This window comes from Sus scrofa, chromosome 11 (assembly GCF_054392235.1).
Source record: "Sus scrofa isolate SSC_HxYL_T2T_F1_AM1 chromosome 11, Sscrofa_HxYL_maternal_Yorkshire_Landrace_v2.0, whole genome shotgun sequence".
NCBI lineage: Eukaryota > Metazoa > Chordata > Mammalia > Artiodactyla > Suidae > Sus > Sus scrofa.
The window spans coordinates 85,927,682-85,947,782 of record NC_139393.1 but is presented as its reverse complement, the minus strand read 5'-3'; the positions used below and the strand labels follow the sequence as shown (position 1 = coordinate 85,947,782).

The window sequence follows — 20,101 nt, the reverse complement described above, 5'->3', positions numbered from 1 at the left end:
CGGGCAGGGTGGCCCGTAGCTCCAGGAGCCCGCAGCCCCGAGCACTCTGCTCTCTTCTCGTAGGTCTTTCCTTCCGTTGCGCCGCTGCAGGGCAAGTACTGGCGCAAAGTTCCTGGACATTTTAACCCTGCTTTTCCCGACTTTCACAAGCTAAGAGCAAAACAGCGAACGTTACCATAATGAATAAACATGATCAAAACTGGCATCACTGTCAGAGCCACCATGTGCAGAATGCTCGCTCCTAAGCGTCTAACCCAGTCCGAGCTCCCTGCAAGCGGTGACTCGGAGACGCTGCTGCATGTACACGGATGAAACTAACCTCCATGTGTTAGGGGAATAGACCTTTAGTGACGAAAGTACTTCATTTATCTTAGAGAAATGTCTCCAAGGTGTGCTATTTCCAACTCCTGCCAGAATCAGGCAGGGAGCAGGCACGTCCGTCTTCCTCAGGCCGAGCGCAGGAGAAGCGCAGTTGGTCCTGCGGGCGGTCAGCACAGCCGCTCCCCCCGGCCTGGCGTGCTGCGGGGGCACAGCAGCTGCTGGAACCCACCGACCCAAGCACATTGCCAAGACAGAGCCCTCTCTTTTCAATGTGGCCCCAAACCATGAGCCTGCACGAGGCTTTCTCTTGTGGCGGCGGTCAGAGAGGTTGGCAGTGCCAGCAGGGCATGAGCACAGGTGTCCGAGGCCGCCTGGGTACCCGTGGAGGGAGGGGGAGCTGCAACGCTCGACAGGCCTTTGAGGTGGATTCGAGCCCCCGGGATTGAACACACATTCAGACACGAGCACGCGGTCACCTACCCTCCTTGTCGCTGCGGGTGCCGCCCACAAGGAACTTGGACACCAGGGGTGTGCTGGACAGGGACAAGCAGGTGGAGATAAAGACGCTCTGAGTGGGTCTGATCTGCAGAAAGTGTCCCCAGAACAAGCCGAAGGCCACCATGAGGAGGGTCATGTAGCAGGGCCCCTGCAGCGAGATCCTCCACACCTGCGGGAGCACGGGAGCGCGGCTCAGCGCACCTGTCCGGACCGGCGCTCGGCCCTGCAGGAAGCCACCCTGCGCGAAGCCCATCAGCTCACCACCACCACGGCCGGGACCACTGCGGCGCTCAGGGACTGAGCACCCTCCTCCCCCTCCGCGTGGGCAAGCCACCCGAGTGGCAGCGGCGGCGGGGTCACCCGCCCACTGCTGGTGGGAGCCGCACAAGCCCGGGTCCCCTTGGTGCCGTGCTGGACCCAGGGCCGGACGGGCGAAAGCGGGTTCCACGTAGACCCACAGGGCTTTCAACCCGGCGGCAGAGGCTCTCCGGTGTTAAAACAGCGTGAGGCCCACAAGTTAACTCAGAACCCTCCTATCCGGCCCCTGACGGCCACCGCCCAGCCTGTCCACCACGGGGCGGCGTGCTGCACGCTCACTCTTTCCTTCTCAGGTTCCTGTTTTTCTTGGTCACTGGGTGTCCTTGCACTACTCTGAATGGCCACATAATACTCCATCCATCCAGTAGCCGTGTCACAGCTTAACCTTTAGACACTTGGGCTGCTTCCGATCTTCTACAAAAATGTTACAATGAGGAGCCGAATACCTTTCATGGGCTAATTTCCAAAAGGGCATGCCAAAACTCACACTCAGCTCCCGCCTCGGGGAGAGAGCCGGGAGCAGAACTACGGGGTAAAGGACAGGCCGCTGCCCCAGGGCCCGCGCCCACGCTCATCGGGCCAGTCCTAGGCTGCCTGGTCACCACCCCACGGGCCTGAGACCCTGCTCCGCACGTCGTGGGTCAGGTGATGGGGCCGGGGTTGAGCCGCCCTGTCCCGTAACCAGTGCGGGCCCGTAACGCCCGCAGCCCCCGGACTTTCACGTCAGCAGTTTCCTCTTCTGTGATTTGTCCACTTGGAAACAAGGCAGCTTCCCGCTAATCTACTTCCAACCTGACTCTTTCCACTCCGAACGCTCCAGGCTTCAGAGTCATAATCCCCAAGGCAGCAGATTTAGGAGGCCTGCTGTTTCCGCCACTGTCACTCATACCGTCTCCCTAAAATCGACTAACCTTTCAGATGCTTTCACCTCACAGAATAGTGAGTCGAAGCCCGCCACATACTGGGGAGTGAAAACCGGATGTGTCCCCAGAGTGGCACACGGAGTACCCGTCCCTATGATGGCTCAGCCTCTAACGCTGGGCCTTCCTGGAGGGACCCGCACGTTAGTCAGTGCGCACACATCCCTTCTCACTGTTCTGGAATTAGCCACATGAGGGCTATTTCCACGTGTTCACTGAATTTTCACTCTTTCGAAGAAATCTTTTGGACTGCATCTTTCAAGAACTAAAACATCACCTCTGTCCTACACGGACCTAATCTGCTGGGCAAGGGAGTCATGAACGTCGTGCAGGGAGGGCACGGGGCCGCGTCACACCCCGTCAGGGGCACCGACGGGCTTACCTTTCTCAGCTTCTCTGGGGAGAATTCTAAGCCGACGAGGAAGAGCGTAAAGAACACACCGAATTCTCCTAACGTCTCCACCTGCACAGTCGACTGAAAACCAAGAAAGTTTTAAAACCATGTTGCTTAATACATTTAACAAATTCAGGGCGCTTCACAGAACCACCTTGTCCTAACATGCACAATGGGTCTATCCCCAAAAACCTTTTAGTTATTAATTCATTAATTTGTCTATTTGGGCCACACCCGCAGCATACGGAGGTTCCCAGGCTAGGGGCCTAATCGGAGCTGTTGCTGCCGGCCTCAGCCTCAGCCACAGCAACACCAGATCTGAGCCACGTCTGCGACCTACACCACAGCTCACGGCAACGCTGGATCCTTAACCCACTGAGCGAGGCCAGGGATGGAACCCGCAACCTCATGGTTCCTAGTCGGAGTCGTTAACCACTGCGCCACAACGGGAACTCCCTCAAAAGCCTACTTAAAAAAACAAGACTACTTATCTGAATTTCCTCTATATCTGAGCTAAGGTGGACTTAGGGGTTTCTTTTTCTTTTTTTCTTGATTAGCTGCAGGAATACTTTCATTTCGTTTCTAAGAACTAGCTCGTGACCGCACCTGAATTCAAGGTCATTGCCGCTGCTACTTCCTAGTCTTGGTCCCTTTCAGAGCCCCTTTGGGGATGGAGAGGCGTTACTTCCAAGCCTAACACTCAACTGTAAGAGCGTTTTGTTCTCTTGGGCCTGGGCAAGACTGAGTATGGCATTTTCTCCTGGACTGCATGTGGGCACAGCCCACAGGCTGGTTTTTTGGCCGTGCCCAGAGCATACGAAAGTTCCTGGACCAGGGACTGAACCCGAGCACAGCAGTGACAATGCTGAATTCCTAACCACTGGGCCACAGAGATGGCCGCCCCAGGTGGGTGTACGGAACTTGAATGTTCGCGCACTCGAGCAGAGAACGTTGCTTTTGCTGACACGTTTGGTGCCATTTACATTATTTGCATTGGAGATTTTCACCGTGGCCACGAACGTTTCAGTGTAATGTTCCTCAAACACATGAAAACAAGTGTGTCGGCACGCCGCCGAGTGTCCTCCGTCTGTCAGCTGTGAACACACGAATCAGTCCTCTCTGCAGCCACCTCTTTCCTCCCTTAACTGCCACCCTCTCAGTCACGATTCTTCTTTTGTGGCTGCCCTGCAGCATCTGGAGTCCCCAAGATGCTGCCGACCCGCTGCGCCACGCGGAAACGCCAGTCTGCTTGTTTTGACTCCCTCGAGTGCCCCTGACACGTCTGCACCGGCGCCGTGGCACCGGGAGTCTGCTCCACCCAGATTCTCTATACAACATCGTGCTTGCTCTGACTTCTTTTATGGCTTCCGCTTTTTATGCTTCCTTACTGCTGCTCTCACCTTCCTTTCCCTTCTAAAAACTGGGCTGTGATCTGACTTCAAAGCAACATACCTCAGCTTACATTCTGTGACTTAGAAAGTGAAGGCCTATTAACTAAAAGGGCAAATATTTGAGTACAATAGGCCACTCCCACTTTTGGCTAGTAGATCTTAGAATTCTGTCTTGGTATCTTATCTACTGCAATCACAGTACTTTTCCATGGTAGAGCTAACTTATTGAGAAATACAATACTCAGGAGCTCCTGCTGTGGCGCAACGGGATCGGCTGTGTCTTGAGGGCGCTGGGACGCAGGTCAATCCCAGGCGCAGCACGGTGGGTTAAGGATCCGGTGTGGCTGCAGCTGCAGCCTAGGCAGCAAGTGCGGCTCGGATCTGATCCTGGGCCTGGGAGCTCCACAGGCCGCAGGGCGGCCAAAGAAGAAGGAAAGAGAAAAATGTAATATTCAGAGTATCCAGTTGGATCTATTACCTAGTTATTTAGCCTTAATTCTTGGCTTCTGAACTATCTCTGCTGCTGAGACAAAAGCAAAAGGAAACCATACTTGTGTTTGCTACCGCTTGGAGCCACTCAGGAAAGGGAGGCTGGGACATGGGCAAGCAAAGCTTTCTCCCCCACAGCTTTTAACACTGACCTAATCACATGAAAACCACATATGTAAAAAGAGGAATTAAAACCATTTTTCCCAGGGGCCACCCGGCCAGGCTGTCCTCCCCACCACGGTCCAGGCTGTCAGCTGGGACACCCGAGTATGTCTCACTGGCTGGACTGCGTGCTGTGAGGGGTTGACGGGCAGTCTGTCAAGCCCCCAACCCCGTGCTGTCCGGTGTGGGAACCCTCCCGACCCTGGGCAGGTGTGCTGATCAGAGGCGGGCATGAGGCTGCAGGAAGAAGCCTCCCCCTTTTCCCACTCCCGCGAGTCTCACCCGTGGCCCCTCTCCCACACTCCACACTAGGGGTTCCTCCTATGTGGGAGCTCCCTCTCCACCTCGTCCAAACCCTGTCTCTTAGAGGGCACGTCGTGAAGCCCACAGAGGCCCGGGGAGCTTTCCTCACTAGCCCAAAGTACCATCCACATCGGATGACGCTCCCGTCCGTCTGTTCAGCAAACAGCCTCCAGCAAGCGCAGCCTCAGTGCCCCAGGCCTCCTGGGGGCCTCCCAACACCCAGGTCAAGGCTCCATCACTCCTATTTTATCAGCTTCTCGGTGGGCTAGGCATGTTTTTAAAATACATTTATTTATTTATCTTTGTCTTTCCTAGGGCCGCACCCACGGCCTATGGAGGTTCCCAGGCCGGGGGCCCTGTAGCCACCAACCTACACCAGAGCCCCAACAATGCAGGATCTGAGCCACGTCTTTGACCTATACCACAGCTCATGGCAACACTGAATCCTTAACCCACTGAGCAAGGCCAGGGATCGAACCCACCACCTCATGGTTCCTAGTCGGATTTGTTAACCACTGAGCCACGAAAGGAACTCCTTAAAAGACATTTAATCCAGCATTTTTAGTTCCTTTTAGTGTCTGAATAATCCACTCCATAATGTTACCGCAAATAGTATCTTCATAATTTTAAAGACATGCACTGCGTCACCTTCCCCGGGCAGGGCACTCGCTCACTGGTGAACAAAACACCCTGGTGCTTCGGCGCCTTCTCAGCAAACTCAACGTTTAAAGGGCGTCTTCTCTGCCGTCACCTCTAAGAAACCGCTCTCCTCGCAAGTTCATGTTCAGCAGACAACGAAACGGGTTTTGTTCTTACCTTAATACTGTTGAGTCCCGAGGGCCCCAGAAGGACGCCGCAGATAATGTACCCAAACATGGTCGGCAAGCCTATGGTCGTGCAAAGCCAGCCGCAAGGCAAGGACAGCATCCCTATGGTGACAATGTCCTGACACAGGAGGAAACAGGTGACGGTGAGCTTAAGAGCGTGAAAGAGAAACACGGCTCGAGGGAAAGCAGGGCCCCACTTGCACTGAGCGGGACTTAAGGCAGACAGGAGGCGCACCGGCTGGCACTCCCAGGGTGCTCTGGGGGTGGAGGAGGCTGGTCCCCGGGGCGCACAAGCACAGCTGGATCCCCACCCACGCTGTTCCAGAAGCCTGAGAACCAGGCCTCCTCGAGGGCTGAGTCCGGGAAGTCATCCCCAGGCTTCCCACCTCCTGAGATACTCGAGCCGGCACAGCGGTAACCCATCTGGCCAGACGCCAATGGCGGTAGAACTCCTGGCGGCGTGACAGGGAAGGGCATGTTCATTCGAAATGGTCCCAAAGTCACCTTACTTTCAGAGGGGAGAGGAGCCCCTCGGTGGTGGAGACCCCGCCCTTCACACCCTGAGGCCGTCCTTCTCGGCCTCCCAGTTTCCATCCAGGCGCGACTGAGAAGGCAGCACGCCTGCGGCTTTTACCGATGGCATTGAGACCTTGGATGCCGGGATCAGCCCCTCGCGAGAGACGAGCCCATGGGACCATCTGTCCTCCCTCGGCCCGTCTGTCGCAGCAGCGTCTTTAAGACCGAGCTCTTGGTTTCTTCTCCTGTACAAATCCCAGCGCCAGGAGCTCCACTGGAGAGCCGGCCGCCTACCTGGTCCTCTTACACCCATCACGCTCACTCCGTCCACATCCAAACAGCCGTCCTGAACCACAACATCAACTTTGAGCCCCTAAATAATTCCACGGCCTCTTACTCGACGGTCTCCTCAGAGAGCACGGCTGTGCACCTGACCCCGCCTGGAGCGCCAGCCAGTGCAGGGAGGCAGCTCCCGGGCTGCAAGCCACATCTAAACAAGATGCGCACCAAACTGCAGCCAAAACTTACTGCCCAGGAGAACGAGCCACTTGAGTGAAAACAGCTTTTAGACAGTTGCAGCTCTAATCTCACCACAGGAACTCCTGACTTCACAAAGTCTTCCAAATCCTCAAAAGCAAAATTAATTTTTGCTTTAAATATTAAAATGCCTTATTCTTTTGGGAAAAAAGTTAAAAATCGAGAGAAAACATTTCAGACCACAGAAAACGGAATTCTAGGGAAGCTGTTAGGAGGGTGCGGGCAGGTGGGGCTACCTTTAGGAGGTGGTGGTCAGCCCGTGGGATGGTGGCATCTCTGGGCTTGGCTAGGATGTACTGGTTGCTCTGGGAGTCGATGAGCACGCTCAGCCCCAGGCCCTCCTCCACGTCCTGCCTCGTGAGGTTCTGCTTGGAACGGGCCTCTTCTTCCTCCACCCGCAGGACCGCCTCAAAATTGACCCCTTTGACCTGCAAGAACCACCAATGTTACGTCACTAGAACTGATTAGATGTTTTCAAGTTCAAATTTTAGAGTAAATCCTATACAGAAAAAAGATAGGAATGTTTTCAGTATTTTGTCAGGTGTGACAAAAGACCAATAAATTAGAAAATTGGAAAAACATTTTCAATTAAAAAAGTGGTTTGGAGTTCCCGTCGTGGCGCAGCAGAAATGAATCCAACTAGGAACCATGAAGTTGCCGGTTCAATCCCTGGCCTTGCTCAGTGGGTTATTGATCCGCTGTTGCCATGAGCTGTGGTGTAAGTCACAGACACGGCTCGGATCTGGCGTTGCTGCAACTGTGGTGTAGGCCGGCAGCTGTAGCTCCAACTGGACTCCTAGCCTGGAAACCTCCATATGCCGCAGGTACAGCTCTAAAATGACAAAAAAAAAAAAAAAAGAAAAGAAAAGAAAAAAGTGGTTCAAGGGAGTTTCCACTGTGGCATAGTGGAAACGAATCTGATTGGTACCCATGAATACGCAGGTTCCATTCTAGGCCTCACTCAGTGTGTCAGGGATCTGGTGTTGCCGTGAGCTGTGGTGTAGGTTGCAGACCTGGCTCGGATCCCGCATGGCTGTGGCTGTGGCGCAGGCCGGCAGCTGCAGCTCCAATTCGACCCCTAGCCTGGGAACCTCCATGTGCCATGGGTGCAGCCCTAAAAAGCAAAAAAACAGAACGTGGAAGTGTTTAGGATTTGATCACTTCTAAACACCTGCTTGACCTGATTCAGGGTGTGACACTGATTTGTAACAAGAACTACATATTTGGTCTTCGACCCCTTTCCGGACTCACAGCTCCCAACTTCCTGAACGATAAAGAGCAGAAGAAACATCTTTCCTTTGTTTGCCTTTTGCCCCCAGTTCCTCATTTCGCTCTAGAGCAGCAGAGGTGAAAGGAGTGCCCTATTCACATAAGCCTCTTGCGAAGTCACCTGAACTCAGCCAGGGGATGGTGGGAGGCCCCCAGGGCCCCGGGGGGGTGGGGATGGTCACCCTTGTGCTAAGGGTTGAATTTCAGCCCCTCCCCTGACCTCCAGGAGGGCAGAGGGGCTGGAGGACGTGTCAATCACAAGCCTAGATAATGAAGCCTCCATAAAATCCTTAAAGGGTGGCTTCAGAGAGCTTCCAGGTTGCTCAACACCTGGAAGTGTTTGGGGGGAGGGTGCCAGGCGCCTCGGCTTTCGGACTCCTTCTGAGTTGCACCCTTCATAGCAAACTGTCCATCCAGCAACTAGACTCTGTGGGCAGCTCTAGCGAGTTCCGGCGCCCGAGAAGGGCGGATGGCATCCAAGTGGAGGCCCGTCTTGGGCTCAGCCTGTACCTGGTGGCTGCTGTTGGGCTGCACTGACCTGGACGGCGCTGGCATCCCAGAGAACCAGGAGAGGCCGGGTGGGACAGCCCCGTGCTCGGAGGGGGATGCACTCGCTGAGCAGGGTTAAAGGGAACAACACTTCCCAGGCCGCAGGGCCCTAAAATACCACCCCGCCCCCCCGGAAATCACTAAGTGCCGTTCATACCACTTCTCCGCTCCCACTTCCTTCTCGAACCGTGTTCTGATTTGCCGTCATGACCTTACCCTTTTCTGAGTCCATCCCGAGACCCACAGTCAATTTTTAGAATGGATCTCATCTTTCCCCAGACTCCCGCGTCTCTTACAAGTGGCAGGGGGATATCCTGCCTGGGACCCCAGGAAGGTCGTGCAAGGTACGTGGGGCTCTCTGGCAACCGTGCTGGAGCCTGACTGTCCCGGAAGCCCAGGGCCACGCCAGGCAGCATAGACGGCCTCGGACGGCCAACCAAACTGGGAGGAGACGGCATGCTGCTGGCTTCAGGACCACACCGAGGTACGTTCCACAGAACAGATGTGCTTGCGTTTTTTTGTTTTTGTCTTTTTGCCATTTCTAGGGCCACTCCCTCGGCATATGGAGGTTCCCAGGCTAGGGGTCTAATCGGAGCTGTAGCTGCTGGCCTGCACCAGAGCCACAGCAACGCAGGATCCGAGCCACGTCTGCGACCTACACCACAGCTCACGGCAATGCCGGATCGTTAACCCACTGAGCAAGGCCAGGGATCGAACCTGCAACCTCGTGGTTCCTAGTCGGATTCATTAACCACTGCGCCACGATGGGAACTCCCAGATGTGCTTGCGTTTTATCTTCACATTCAACATGCACTAAAGACACATGCACTAAAGAATCTAATATACGGCACAAACGAACCTTTTCACAGAAAAGAAAATCATGGACTTGGAGAACAGACGTGTGGTTGCCAAGGAGGAGGGGGAGGGAGTGGGAGGGACTGGGCATCTGGGGTTAACAGAGGCAAACTACCGCCTTTGGAATGGATACGCAATGAGACGCTGCTGTGTCGCACTGGGAACTGTATCTAGTTGCTTACGACGGAGCCTGACAGTGTGAGAAAAAGGAAGGACATGCGCATGTGCTACTGGGTCGCCTGCTGCATATACAGTAGAAAGCTGACAGAGCACAGCAAACCAGGTATAATGGAGAAAATAACAATCACTAAAATTAAGGCGTTCCTGTGTTGGCGCAGCGGAAGCGAATCTGACTCGCAACCATGAGGTTGCGGGTTCGATCCCTGGCCTCGCTCAGTGGGTTAAGGATCCAGCGTTGCTGTGAGCTGTGGTGTAGGTTGCAGATGCGGCTCGGATCTGGTGTTGCTGTGGCTGAGGCGTAGGCTGGCAGCAACAGCTCCAATTATACCCCTAGCCTAGGAACCTCCATATGCCTGAGTGCGGCCCTAAAAAGACAAAAGACCAAAAAAAACCAAAAAAACACTGAAATTAAAAAAAAAATACACACGGAAACAAGTGTGGCTGGATCACCATGCTGTACAGTAGAAAACTGACAGAATACTGTAAACCAGGCATAATGGAAAAAATTAAAACCATTACAACTGAAAAAAAAAAAAAAACCCAAAACACCCAGAAACAAGTGCAAGACAGTTCCCCTCAGTGAGCAGCTCAGCAGGCACCGGGGAGAGCCTGGGGATGCTACTTACCGACTTGTTGTCATCGAAAGCGTGCTCCTCCAGCTCCTCCTCCAGGCGATCTGCCGCCTTTCTCACGTCTTCAAGAATCTCATCGAGGATGGATAAGCTTTTGTTTTGATGCTGCATGTTTTTAAGAGCTTCAACTTGATGTTTTTCTGCTGCCAGGAGCTCCACATACTCTGTCTCCTCCTATGCGATTGTAAGGTGAAGAGCGGCGGTGTGAAGAGGTGAGCCCGGCCTGCCTGCACCACCTCCCAGGGCTCCAGCAGACACGCCTGCCCGTGGGCGTCACGGAGCAGAGCCCCCAAGAGAGCTAGTTACCCACGGACATTGAAAGACTCACACCCGACTGTAAACAGACTCTGAAGGTCAACTCTACACAAAAACCACTTGCCCACCACTGCTTAGTGCCCAGGCACTGTGCCAACTGTGTGTGCAGCCACCATCGTGCTTTAGAAAGAGCCAGGGCCCTTGGCTATTTAGCTCCACATCTGTCGGGAGAGCATACACAGGCCAGCTCCAGGTGACAAAGGGGAGAGGTGACAGTGTTAGCTACTCGCACTGATGGATGGTGCTGGTGATAGAATTCAACACCTTTATGCTACATGACCAAATTTAAGCACGGCTATCTCAGGTCAAAACTCTTACTGCTCATTCACATTTAAGGAGTGGGACGCAGCTGGGACCAAGAGGCAGGACAACCCCAGAGACAAGCACGGCTGTTTTCAGCCACCACCACCCCGCCCCGCCTCTAACACACACGCCTGGACCCCCTCAGAGACGTGGGGTGAGAACCAGCATGTGTGCAGACACTGGGAAGCACGCAGGTCAGATCAGGGTCAAATGCACCTTTGCTCTGAAGCTGCACAACTCCCTGAGTCGACAGCCCCCAAACGCCTCTGGAAACCAAAGGGTTTAGTGTCTCACCTGTCCCAGGACCTGGCCAGGCGGTGAGCCTGCTTGGGGGGACGGGGGATGTCCCGGTCTGTTTCTAGCGCATGATAACAGCACAGACGGCACGCCTGAACCAGGTGGCTACTTACCCATCGCCACGACTCTACCACAGAGACCACACTGGTTCAAGTTTCCTAAGTACGCATCCCCTCTGCTTCTTAAGCGTGCAATAACTTCCCAGCCTTTCTATGCAGATGAAATGACACTCTGTGTGTTTAAAGTGTCTGGCGCACACCAGACGGTTTCAATAATACCTCAGAAAGTGATAGAAATGTCACATCTGATACAGTAATAATTTAAAAAGTATCCTTCATCATGGAGTTCCCATTGCGGATCAGTAGTCAGTTAACGAACCCGACTGGGAACCATGAGGTTGTGGGTTCGATCCCTGGCCTTGCTCAGTGGGCTAGGGATCTGGCGTTGCCCTGAGCTGTGGTGTAGGTCGCAGATGCAGCTCGGATCTGGCGTTGCTGTGGCTGTGGTGTAGGCCGGCAGCTGTAGCTCCAATTTGACCCCTAGCCTGGGAACCTCCATATGCTTCCGGAGCGGCCCTAGAAAAGACAAAAAGAAAAAAAAAAAGTATCCTTTATCAGAATCTCTACTTCAAACGTATACATTTGTTTCAAACTAACATTTTTGTTTTCAGTACGTGGACCTTGAGGAAAGTTAACTTTCACACTAAAAGGAACTCTTGCCAGAAACTCAAACCACGTGGAGTTCCCATCGTGGCTCAGCGGTTAATGAACCCAACCAGTACCCATGAGGACACAGGTTCAAACCCTGGCCTTGCTCAGTGGGTTAAGGATCCGATGTTGCTGTGAGCTACAGTATAGGTTGCAGACGTGGCTTGGATCCCGCGTTGCTGTGGCTCTGGTGTAGGCCAGGAGCTGTAGCTCTGATGGGACCCCTAGCCTGGCAACCTCCATATGCCATGGGTGCACCCTAAAAAGACAGGAAGGAAGGAAGGACAGACAGACAGACAGACAAACTCAAACCACAATGTGCGAACTACCTTAAATGCCCAGGGATTCCCCAGCGTTAGACAAGACTGAGAAGTAACCAGAGCTGGCTGTGCCAGGCCACTCTGTGGAGCAACCGCTTCTCCTGCGCCCCTGGGACCAGACAGAGGCCCTGCCGGCCCCGCCTGCCCGCGCCCTGGGACCAACCTTGATGGCCGCCTCCCGCAAGGCCTCCAGGCGCTGCCTGCTGCTCTCCTTCATGTTCACCACGTCCCTGTAGTCCCCCTGCAGGGCCCTCTGGAGCCCGTGGATGGCCTGGAAGACGGAGTTTTCACTCTCGTTCAGCTCTTTTTGGAAAATCTCAAACGTGTGCACCTGAAAGAGCCTCTCTTCATCGGACAGGCCCGTGTCTCGCTCCACGGCTCTGATGGCATTTCTCAGTTTGTTAAGAACCACAGCCTTTTGGCGAAGAAGCCCAGAGAGCTTTCTGCAACCGTCGAGGACCCACTGCCTCCTCTGGGTGACGGCCGCCCCTCGGCCCCGGTGCAACTTGATGGCGTGTCTTGCCACCTCTTCATGCTCCGCACCACCCGCCAGCAGGGGAAGGAAAGGAAGCACCATCCAGACGGGACTGTTCCCCAAAGCCCTCATGATCCACGTCGGGAGTACAGGGGGAGGCAGGCCAAGGGTGTCTGCATTTCAGACACACATTTTCAGCTGAAAGAGAGATCTACTGTCATGTGTCATGAGGATGCATCACTACTGAGATTATTAGATAATTACCAAAAACTACCACTTTTCTGAGAAAAATGTCCTACCTCTGAGAGTAATATTAACACAGATTATAATCAAGTACTACATGTTACAGTAGGGAGCCTGGTGAAGAGTTGAGATTAAAAGCTACATCCGAATTTCAAGACTTTTTTTTTTTTTTTTTTTTTTTTTGTCTTTTTGCCTTTTCTTGGGCTGCTCCCGCGGCATATGGAGGTTCCCAGGCTAGGGGTTAAATCGGAGCTGTAGCCACTGGCCTACGCCAGAGCCACAGCAACGTGGGATCCGAGCCGCGTCTGCAACCTACACCACGGCTCACGGCAACGCCGGCTCCTTAACCCACTGAGCAAGGCCAGGGACCAAACCCGCAACCTCATGGTTCCTAGTCGGATTCATTAACCACTGCACCACGACGGGAACTCCTCAAGGCACTTTTTTTAAGGAAAACTCAGCCTCACATCTACTGAATCTATCACGTACAAAAGATAAAAACCAATTCTATCAAGAGGTCCATGTGTCAAAGGCCAGGCCACGGACGAGCAGCACCGCAGGAACCAGCTCCCAGTGGCTCGAAATGGAGCTGAACTGTTATCTGGTTCGGCCTCAACACTGGCTTTCCAGAGTCACCTGGAATTCAGTCAAATTTCCAAGGTCAGTCTACAGTTACACGCTAACAAGGCACCAAGGACAGAAAGAATGAAAACCACACATGCACTTTCAGCATCTAAATTCAGGCTCCTTCTCCTTCTTTTTAGAGGACCTCAGGCAGTAAGCATGGAACCGTCCCGGCCACTGGGGCACAGACAGGATCCTGCACGCGGTGAGCCCAGGCTTCAGTGCAGGCAGCAGTGGCAGCTGCAGCTATGTCACCCAGAAGGCTGAACAAGGAACAGGTGGAGATGTGACAGCAGGGTCACTGAGAAAGAATGACCTCAGAGGCAGGAAAACAGAGAACAAGGAAGAAGTGACGAATGCAGGAGAGCCCAGGGAGACGTGCCCTAAAATACACCCAAGGAACAGCAATGAGGCCAAAAAGAAAACACAAAACTCCGTGTTTCCACAGGACTCAATTGTTATTCTATTCTATATTATGTATGTGTGTGTATATATCTATATATACACACACATACATATATATATATATTTTTTAATTTCACTGGTAATCTCAATTCTCATGAGTTTAATCTGGTTTCCCAGGTAAAGCTGATTAGATGCAGCAAAGATAACTCCTGCAGTTCCAGGAGTTCCCATCGTGGCTCAGTGGTTAACGAATCTGACTAGGAACCGTGAGGTTGTGGGTTCGATCTCTGGCCTCGCTCAGTGGGTTAAGGATCCGGCGTCGCCGTGAGCTGTGGTGTAGGTGGCAGACGCGGCTTGGATCCTGCGTTGCTGTGGCTGTGGTGTAGGCCAGTGGCTACGGCTCCGATTAGACCCCTAGCCTGGGAACCTCCATATGTCGCGGGAGCGGCCCTAGAAAAAGGCAAAAAGACAAAATAAAATAAAGAGTGTGCAGCTCCAGTGACAGAACTCTGACCAAACCACGAAACGACAGACAACAGAAAGTGAAAACAAACAGACCTTATGAAAAACACAGGAGCACAGCAGAGCAGCAGCCCAGGGGTCTGGACTGTTCTACAGACCTCAAGAGATCCTGAAATGGCCAGCACTGAGGACAGGAGAGTGGCCGATGGTCAGAACGACAATCACAAGTCATCCACTAAAGATCGCATTCTTTTGGAAGTGAGGCCGGGACCGGCAGGACAACCGGGAAGGAGCCGCATGAATTACTGCCTCACGCTAAAGTTCTCACACGACTTTAAGTAAACGTTACCGCCTTAAACAAGCAAGCCATTAACCAATTGCAGTGACACCTGGCATGTCCTTGCTCTGTTCCTTTGATGACTCAATCCTTGGGCCTGCAGGGTCTCAAGGGAAAGAGAATTCAAGCGCTACCCAGGGTGCACGCCTGCAGCATTTTCAGAACTGCGACGAACTTCAGATGCTTCCTCTCCCGCACGGATCTAGCCTCACACATTTTCTCCACAAGACCTCAGAAAGTGACTCCTTTACAGATTTCAAACTTCAGGAGAGTGAACTGCTGTGCGGCTGCTGTGTGATTAAGACGCACCTGCCCATTCCTGGTTCCTTCCTCATGCAAGTTCCTGAAGGTTATCCCGCTACCCCACAAACCTAAGCGAGGTTTTCATTTTTAGGAGAAATCTTTGAGAATTTTAGTTGCAGTCACGCTAATACTTCCGCTGGAAAGAAGTTTATATCATGAACACGAAATTGAAATTATGCGTAGACCCTTCAAATATGAATCACTCCTTTCTCATAAACCTCTCCTTTTACCTTCAACCTTGGTTCTTGAATCCTACAGACACAGCAGGTACCATGCTTTGTCTTCAGGGTACAGTAAGTACTTTTAGCCTCAGTGTTACTGTTATTTTTAGTCATTAAAAAAAAAGATACTTTGGACTCGCTGTGTTTTTATAATGAATTCTTAAAATTTCCATACCTTCAACCACGGCTGCACATGACCCGGGGACCTCAGTCACCGCACGATTCCCTTCACGGGACTTTAACACGACAAACGAGAGACGGAGAGTGGGCAGCGGTTGTCAGGGGCCAGGGAAGGGGGCACGGTGGCTGTGGGTGTAGCCACAGCAGCGGGATCCAGGGGGACGCTCTGTGTCCTGGCAGCGGTGCTGGCCACACAAGTCTGCACGTGGGACAGAACGGCACAGCTGCACACTCGTACACATCCGCACACACGCATACGCACTCACACACGCCTGTGACACGGGTGCATCCATGTGTGCCTGGGCTGCATCTCTGCTGTAATCTGCACAGTCACCACATCATGCAAAATGTCACCCTTGGAGGAAACAGGGACGCCACACAGGGTCGGGGTCTCACCCCTTATAACTCTGTGAATCTACCGTTATCTCAAGTTAAAAACTTTGGTGAAAGGACCAAACCCTTCCCCCAAAGTTTCTATTTATACTTATTCCAACTTTAATTAAAACATAGCTCCCCAAATTTTTACATTTGCCAAATTTTTGCTTGTTTCGTTTTTGGGGTTTTGTTTTGTTTTCGTTTTTTAGCGTCACTCCCGCGGCACATGGAGGTTCCCAGGCTAGGGGTCAAATGGGAGCTGTAGCCACTGGCCTTACACCACAGCCACAGCGACACGGGATCCAAGCCCCGTCTGTGACCTACACCACAGCTCACGACAACACGAGCCCCTTTAACCCACTGAGCAAGGCCAGGGATCAAACCTGCATCCTCATGGATGCTGGTCAGATTCGTTAACCACTGGGCCACGACAGCAACTCTAGGTTTTGCTTGTTCTTATAATTACAGAACAGGAATCCCCAAACTTGCTTCTAAATTGATGAGACTATTTGAGCAAGTAATAAATTATCTGTAGTAAATGATTTAGAATAAAAAGGAAAATGGGTTCACCGTCATGCCTACTCAAAAACAAAAGGCAAGAAACTTCCAATGGTTTTACATAAAAAGTCCTAAGCTCGGGTTTTCTTGAAGTAAAGTCACCACAGTTGATGACTCCTCTCTCACCTCCGACTCTGGGGCCAGCGTGACTGCAGGGGGTGTGACTGAATCCTCAGACACTGCTCCTGGGCCCCTGGAGCCCCAGCGCCCATCCCTGGAGGCCCTTAGGGGAATGGGGCAGTGGGGGCAGAGAGGGAAGCAGCTCCTCCATTTTTTTCAACTTCACATCATGGGTTAACCTGGAAAAGCTCAAAGCTCTGCCTCCCAGCTTTCTGCTCACGTGGGGTCACAGGACCCTCTACCCCAGTCTCCTCCTCAGGCCCCTCCAGACCCAGCGACTTAAAGTCACTGCATCGAACTGCTGAAGGAGAGCCCAGTTTGTTGCCAGCAGCCTCTGGCTGTAAGGCCAGGTAGGACACAGTTCTTAGGACAGCCCATCCCCGAGGTGTCTGCCCCGCCCACCCAGCTGGACCCGCCAGCCGAGCGGGGACGGGGACTGACCTGGTACCAGGGCTCCAGGCAGGAAATCCGGCCCCTGCGGCGTGGGTGTGGCAGGATCACGGTTAACGGGCGCAGCACCTCTGGAAAAAGCAAAGCGTGAGGGTTATTTGTAGTAGATGGTTTAACATCCGACTTTTTCCTGCTCTCACTAGCACCTCCAGGTTCAACACTGCACAGGCAGAAAGGAGGGCCTCATGGAAAGGTCCAAGGAAGCCACATCTGTCGCAACGAAATCTGCAGAGGACTTCACCTGAAGAGTACATTGCACACTCTGGCAAGTCGAATGATGAGTACTTCTAAAAAGACAGAGCACTTACCTGGCCCACTGGGTTACTCTGCTGTACAGCAGAGACTGACATTGTAAACCGACTATAAAAAAAACCTAAACAAAACAATTTATGGTTCATTTCTAATCAGTAAAAGAACTGGAGAATGGATTAAGAAAAGGAACAAGGAAACAAGTTTTAAAGTATTTGAAGTTAATCATACAAAAACCAGGAGTTCCCTTTGTGGCTCAGCGGTTAATGATCCTGAATAGGATCCACGAGGTTGCAGGTTCGATCCCTGGCCTCGCTCAGTGAGTTAAGGATCCGGTGTCGCCGTGAGCTGTGGTGTAGGTCGCAGATGAGTCTCGGATCCTGCGTTACTGTGGCTGTGGTGTAGGCTGGCGGCTGCAGTTCTGATTCAACCCCTAACCTGGGAACTTCCATATGCCGCAGGTGCAGCCCTAAACAACAGCAACAACAAAAAAAAAAAAACCAACAAGAAAACCCCACAAAAACCAAACATTCCATTGAGTAATCCAATCACTAGGACACTATCTTTTTAACACTGATTATTAAAAGAGAAATTTGGAACCAGTATGATCCTGTGACCCAAAAAACGATAAGAAAAACAAATAGGAAAAGGCTGTAAACCGAGGAGCCTTGCTTGTCGGGCAGTTGCTGGAGGATCAGGCATGGAGCACTGTGGCCGGTGCCGCCAGTGCCCCTGAGAGGAACTCAGACCGAGGGAGCAGGTCGAGGCCTCTGTGCTTTGGGAAAACAGACAGAACAGACCAGAGGTTGTTCTTTAGGAAAAACGCTTACGAGCCCAGATTGCGGCATCTTGCCGCACTCCGGGGAGCGCTAACATCAGAACTGCGACACTGCCTGTGACTAGCAGCCACGCTCTGCGCCAGGTGTGCAGGGCCGCAGGCACCCCTTCTCTAAAACCCCTGCCATCCAGCCTCCGGCTCGGAGCCCTGGGAGAGGCCGTCTCCTGGGCTCGGTCCCCCGCTGACCCTGAATGAAAGAGAGCTCAGGGCTCTGGGGGAGGGCCTCACTGCAGCCGCCTTCACCTGGACGAGCGCACGATCTGACCGCACGTGGACGGTGACCCACGGCCTCACTCGGGGCTCACAGGTGAGATGTGAAAGGAACCTGGGGGCAGCGAGGAGGCCCGGACCCAGAGGGGATCCTGGAGCAGCGGCTCCTCCGCACACGGGACTCGAGCGGCAGGCGCCTGGAGGGTGTATACGGTCCAACGGTGTGGCCGGCAGTGTCCGCAGCGTCATCGGTGACTCAAGAACGGCGAGGCGCTCCCCCCAGCCCCTCCGAGCCCCCCGCCCCCGCTCCCGCCGCAACCCTGGGGCCGCCGCCAGCTGCGCGGGTCTGGAAAAGGGCGCTCCGGTGCAGCACTGCCGCACGCCCGCGGGCGGGAGCAGCAGGCTCGGGCGGGAAGACCCCGGGAGAGGGGAGACCAAGGCCCAGGGAGAGGGGACCCCACGAGAGAGGAGAGACCCTGCAGAGGAGGAGAACACGCCCTCAGTAAGGAGAAACCCCCGAGGAGGGGAGGGGAGACCCCCGGGGAGGGAAAGAGAAAGGCCGGCTCGAGAGACCCCCCCGGAAGAGGCGACCCTGGGAGGGGAGCCCCGAGACCGCACCTCAGGCGGGACCCGGACCCCGCGCCGAACGCCGCGCAGCGCTCACCGTGACGTCCCGGCGGCGGTGAGTCCTGGGCCCGGCACTCCGGCGCGGGGAGCCGAGGGGAGGGCAGGGACGCACCTTCTCCGCATCCCTTCCCAGGCGGTGGGGCCGCCCCCGGGGCGGGGACGGGGACTGGGTGAGGCGCGCAGAGGGCCCGGCCGCCGGCGCACTGGGAGAGCCGTCTGCGCCGACGCGGCCTAGAGGAACAGGCGGCGCCGCCAAGAAGGCGGGGCGGGGTTCCGCGGCCCCGGGGAGGCGCGGTGCACGCCGGGAGTTGGAGGCGGGGCGGTGCCCGGCTCCCGTCGGCCCCCGGGCGGAGCAGGGCACGCCGGGAGTTGGAGTCCCCCGGGCCTGACCTGCAGCTGCCTCCCGAGGCAGGTGTTTCGAGAGCCGAGGACAGGGACGGCGCGGCCGGACCAGGGCGCCTGCGCAGTTGGCCGGGGCCAGCGAGAAGCTGGGGCGCCCAGGGGAGAATGGTAGGCGGCACGTGCCATCGCCTTCCGCGTGGCTCCTCCTGGGCACCCGGGGGTCGGGGAGGGCTGGTGGGGTTGGCCAAGGTCGGGGGTGGGAGCGGGACCTAGGCTGGGGAAGGTCGGGGGCTGGGAGGCGGGAGCCAGGGGCTCTGGAGAGACCTGACCGGGAGGCTGCGGGAGAGTCGGGGTCCGGGTCGGCGCGAAGGCCTCGGGCGCGGTGGGGACGCCGGTGGCGGGAGGCACGCAGGTGGGACCTGGCCGGTGACCCAGGGGCAGCGTTGCTGACTGAGGAGGTGGAGGCACTGAGCGGGCCGGGGGCTCTGGTCAGTGCGTCTTCGGAAGCGTGAGCAGCCAGGTGACCGAGGAGGGAGGGACGTTGGGGGCACACCAGCATCCCGCCGAGGTCAGGCGGCAGGACTGCGCCTTTGAGCCTGGCCAGTAGTCCAGAGTGGCCGGAACGTGGACGTCAGGGTCGAGAACGGGCGCTGTGGAAGGCTTTTGAGAGGGAGCAGTGCGTGCGAAGCGATCACCTTTTGTCGGGAGGACAGGTGGGTCTGAGTGGGTCAGGATCCCATGTAAGGGAGACCAGCCGGGAGGCTGTGGGAATAGCCTGGGCCGCAGGAGGTGAGGACTTGGACGGAGACCATCTGTAGGAATAAGAGGGATGAGAGGCAAGAAGGGCGAGGCCTTGCACAGAGCTGGTCAGAAAGGGAGGAGGAGCAAAGAAAGGCGTGTCGTCCGGGCTTGGAGGTGCGAGCAGATGCCGACGTGCGTGACCAAAGCAGAACCTGTCCAAGGCCGGCCGGTTGTGCAG

At 54.7% G+C, this 20,101-nt stretch overlaps 2 protein-coding genes across 49 annotated transcripts in view; one reads left to right on the top strand and one right to left on the bottom strand.

Annotated features, from left to right (window-relative positions):
- TMCO3 (transmembrane and coiled-coil domains 3) overlaps nt 1–19,054 on the bottom strand; it is a 44,440-nt gene extending 25,386 nt beyond the window's left edge. For 10 of the 25 annotated variants that reach the window (XR_014818842.1, XR_014818843.1, XR_014818846.1 and 7 more), the window contains exons 1-9: nt 18,818–19,054; nt 16,848–16,927; nt 15,349–15,552; nt 12,267–12,776; nt 10,156–10,335; nt 6,913–7,104; nt 5,613–5,741; nt 2,440–2,532; nt 802–988 (exon numbers count right to left, since the gene is read on the bottom strand). Coding sequence is in view for 13 of the 25 variants with exons in the window: in XM_084981115.1 (XP_084837241.1) it covers nt 802–988; nt 2,440–2,532; nt 5,613–5,741; nt 6,913–7,104; nt 10,156–10,335; nt 12,267–12,710 (1,225 nt within the window). In the remaining 12 variants the exon portion in view is untranslated. 25 annotated transcript variants of the gene reach the window in all.
- A 91-nt stretch (nt 19,055–19,145) lies between these two features.
- The window catches only part of DCUN1D2 (defective in cullin neddylation 1 domain containing 2), a 29,898-nt gene continuing 28,942 nt past the window's right edge, over nt 19,146–20,101 (top strand). For 22 of the 24 annotated variants that reach the window (XR_014820004.1, XR_014820006.1, XR_014820003.1 and 19 more), the window contains exon 1: nt 19,146–19,290. The gene's annotated coding sequence lies outside the window, so the exon portion shown is untranslated. Of the gene's footprint in view, nt 19,291–19,415; nt 19,836–20,101 lie in introns of those variants that run through there. The other 2 variants (XM_084982409.1, XM_021065980.2) reach the window with 2 other exon arrangements.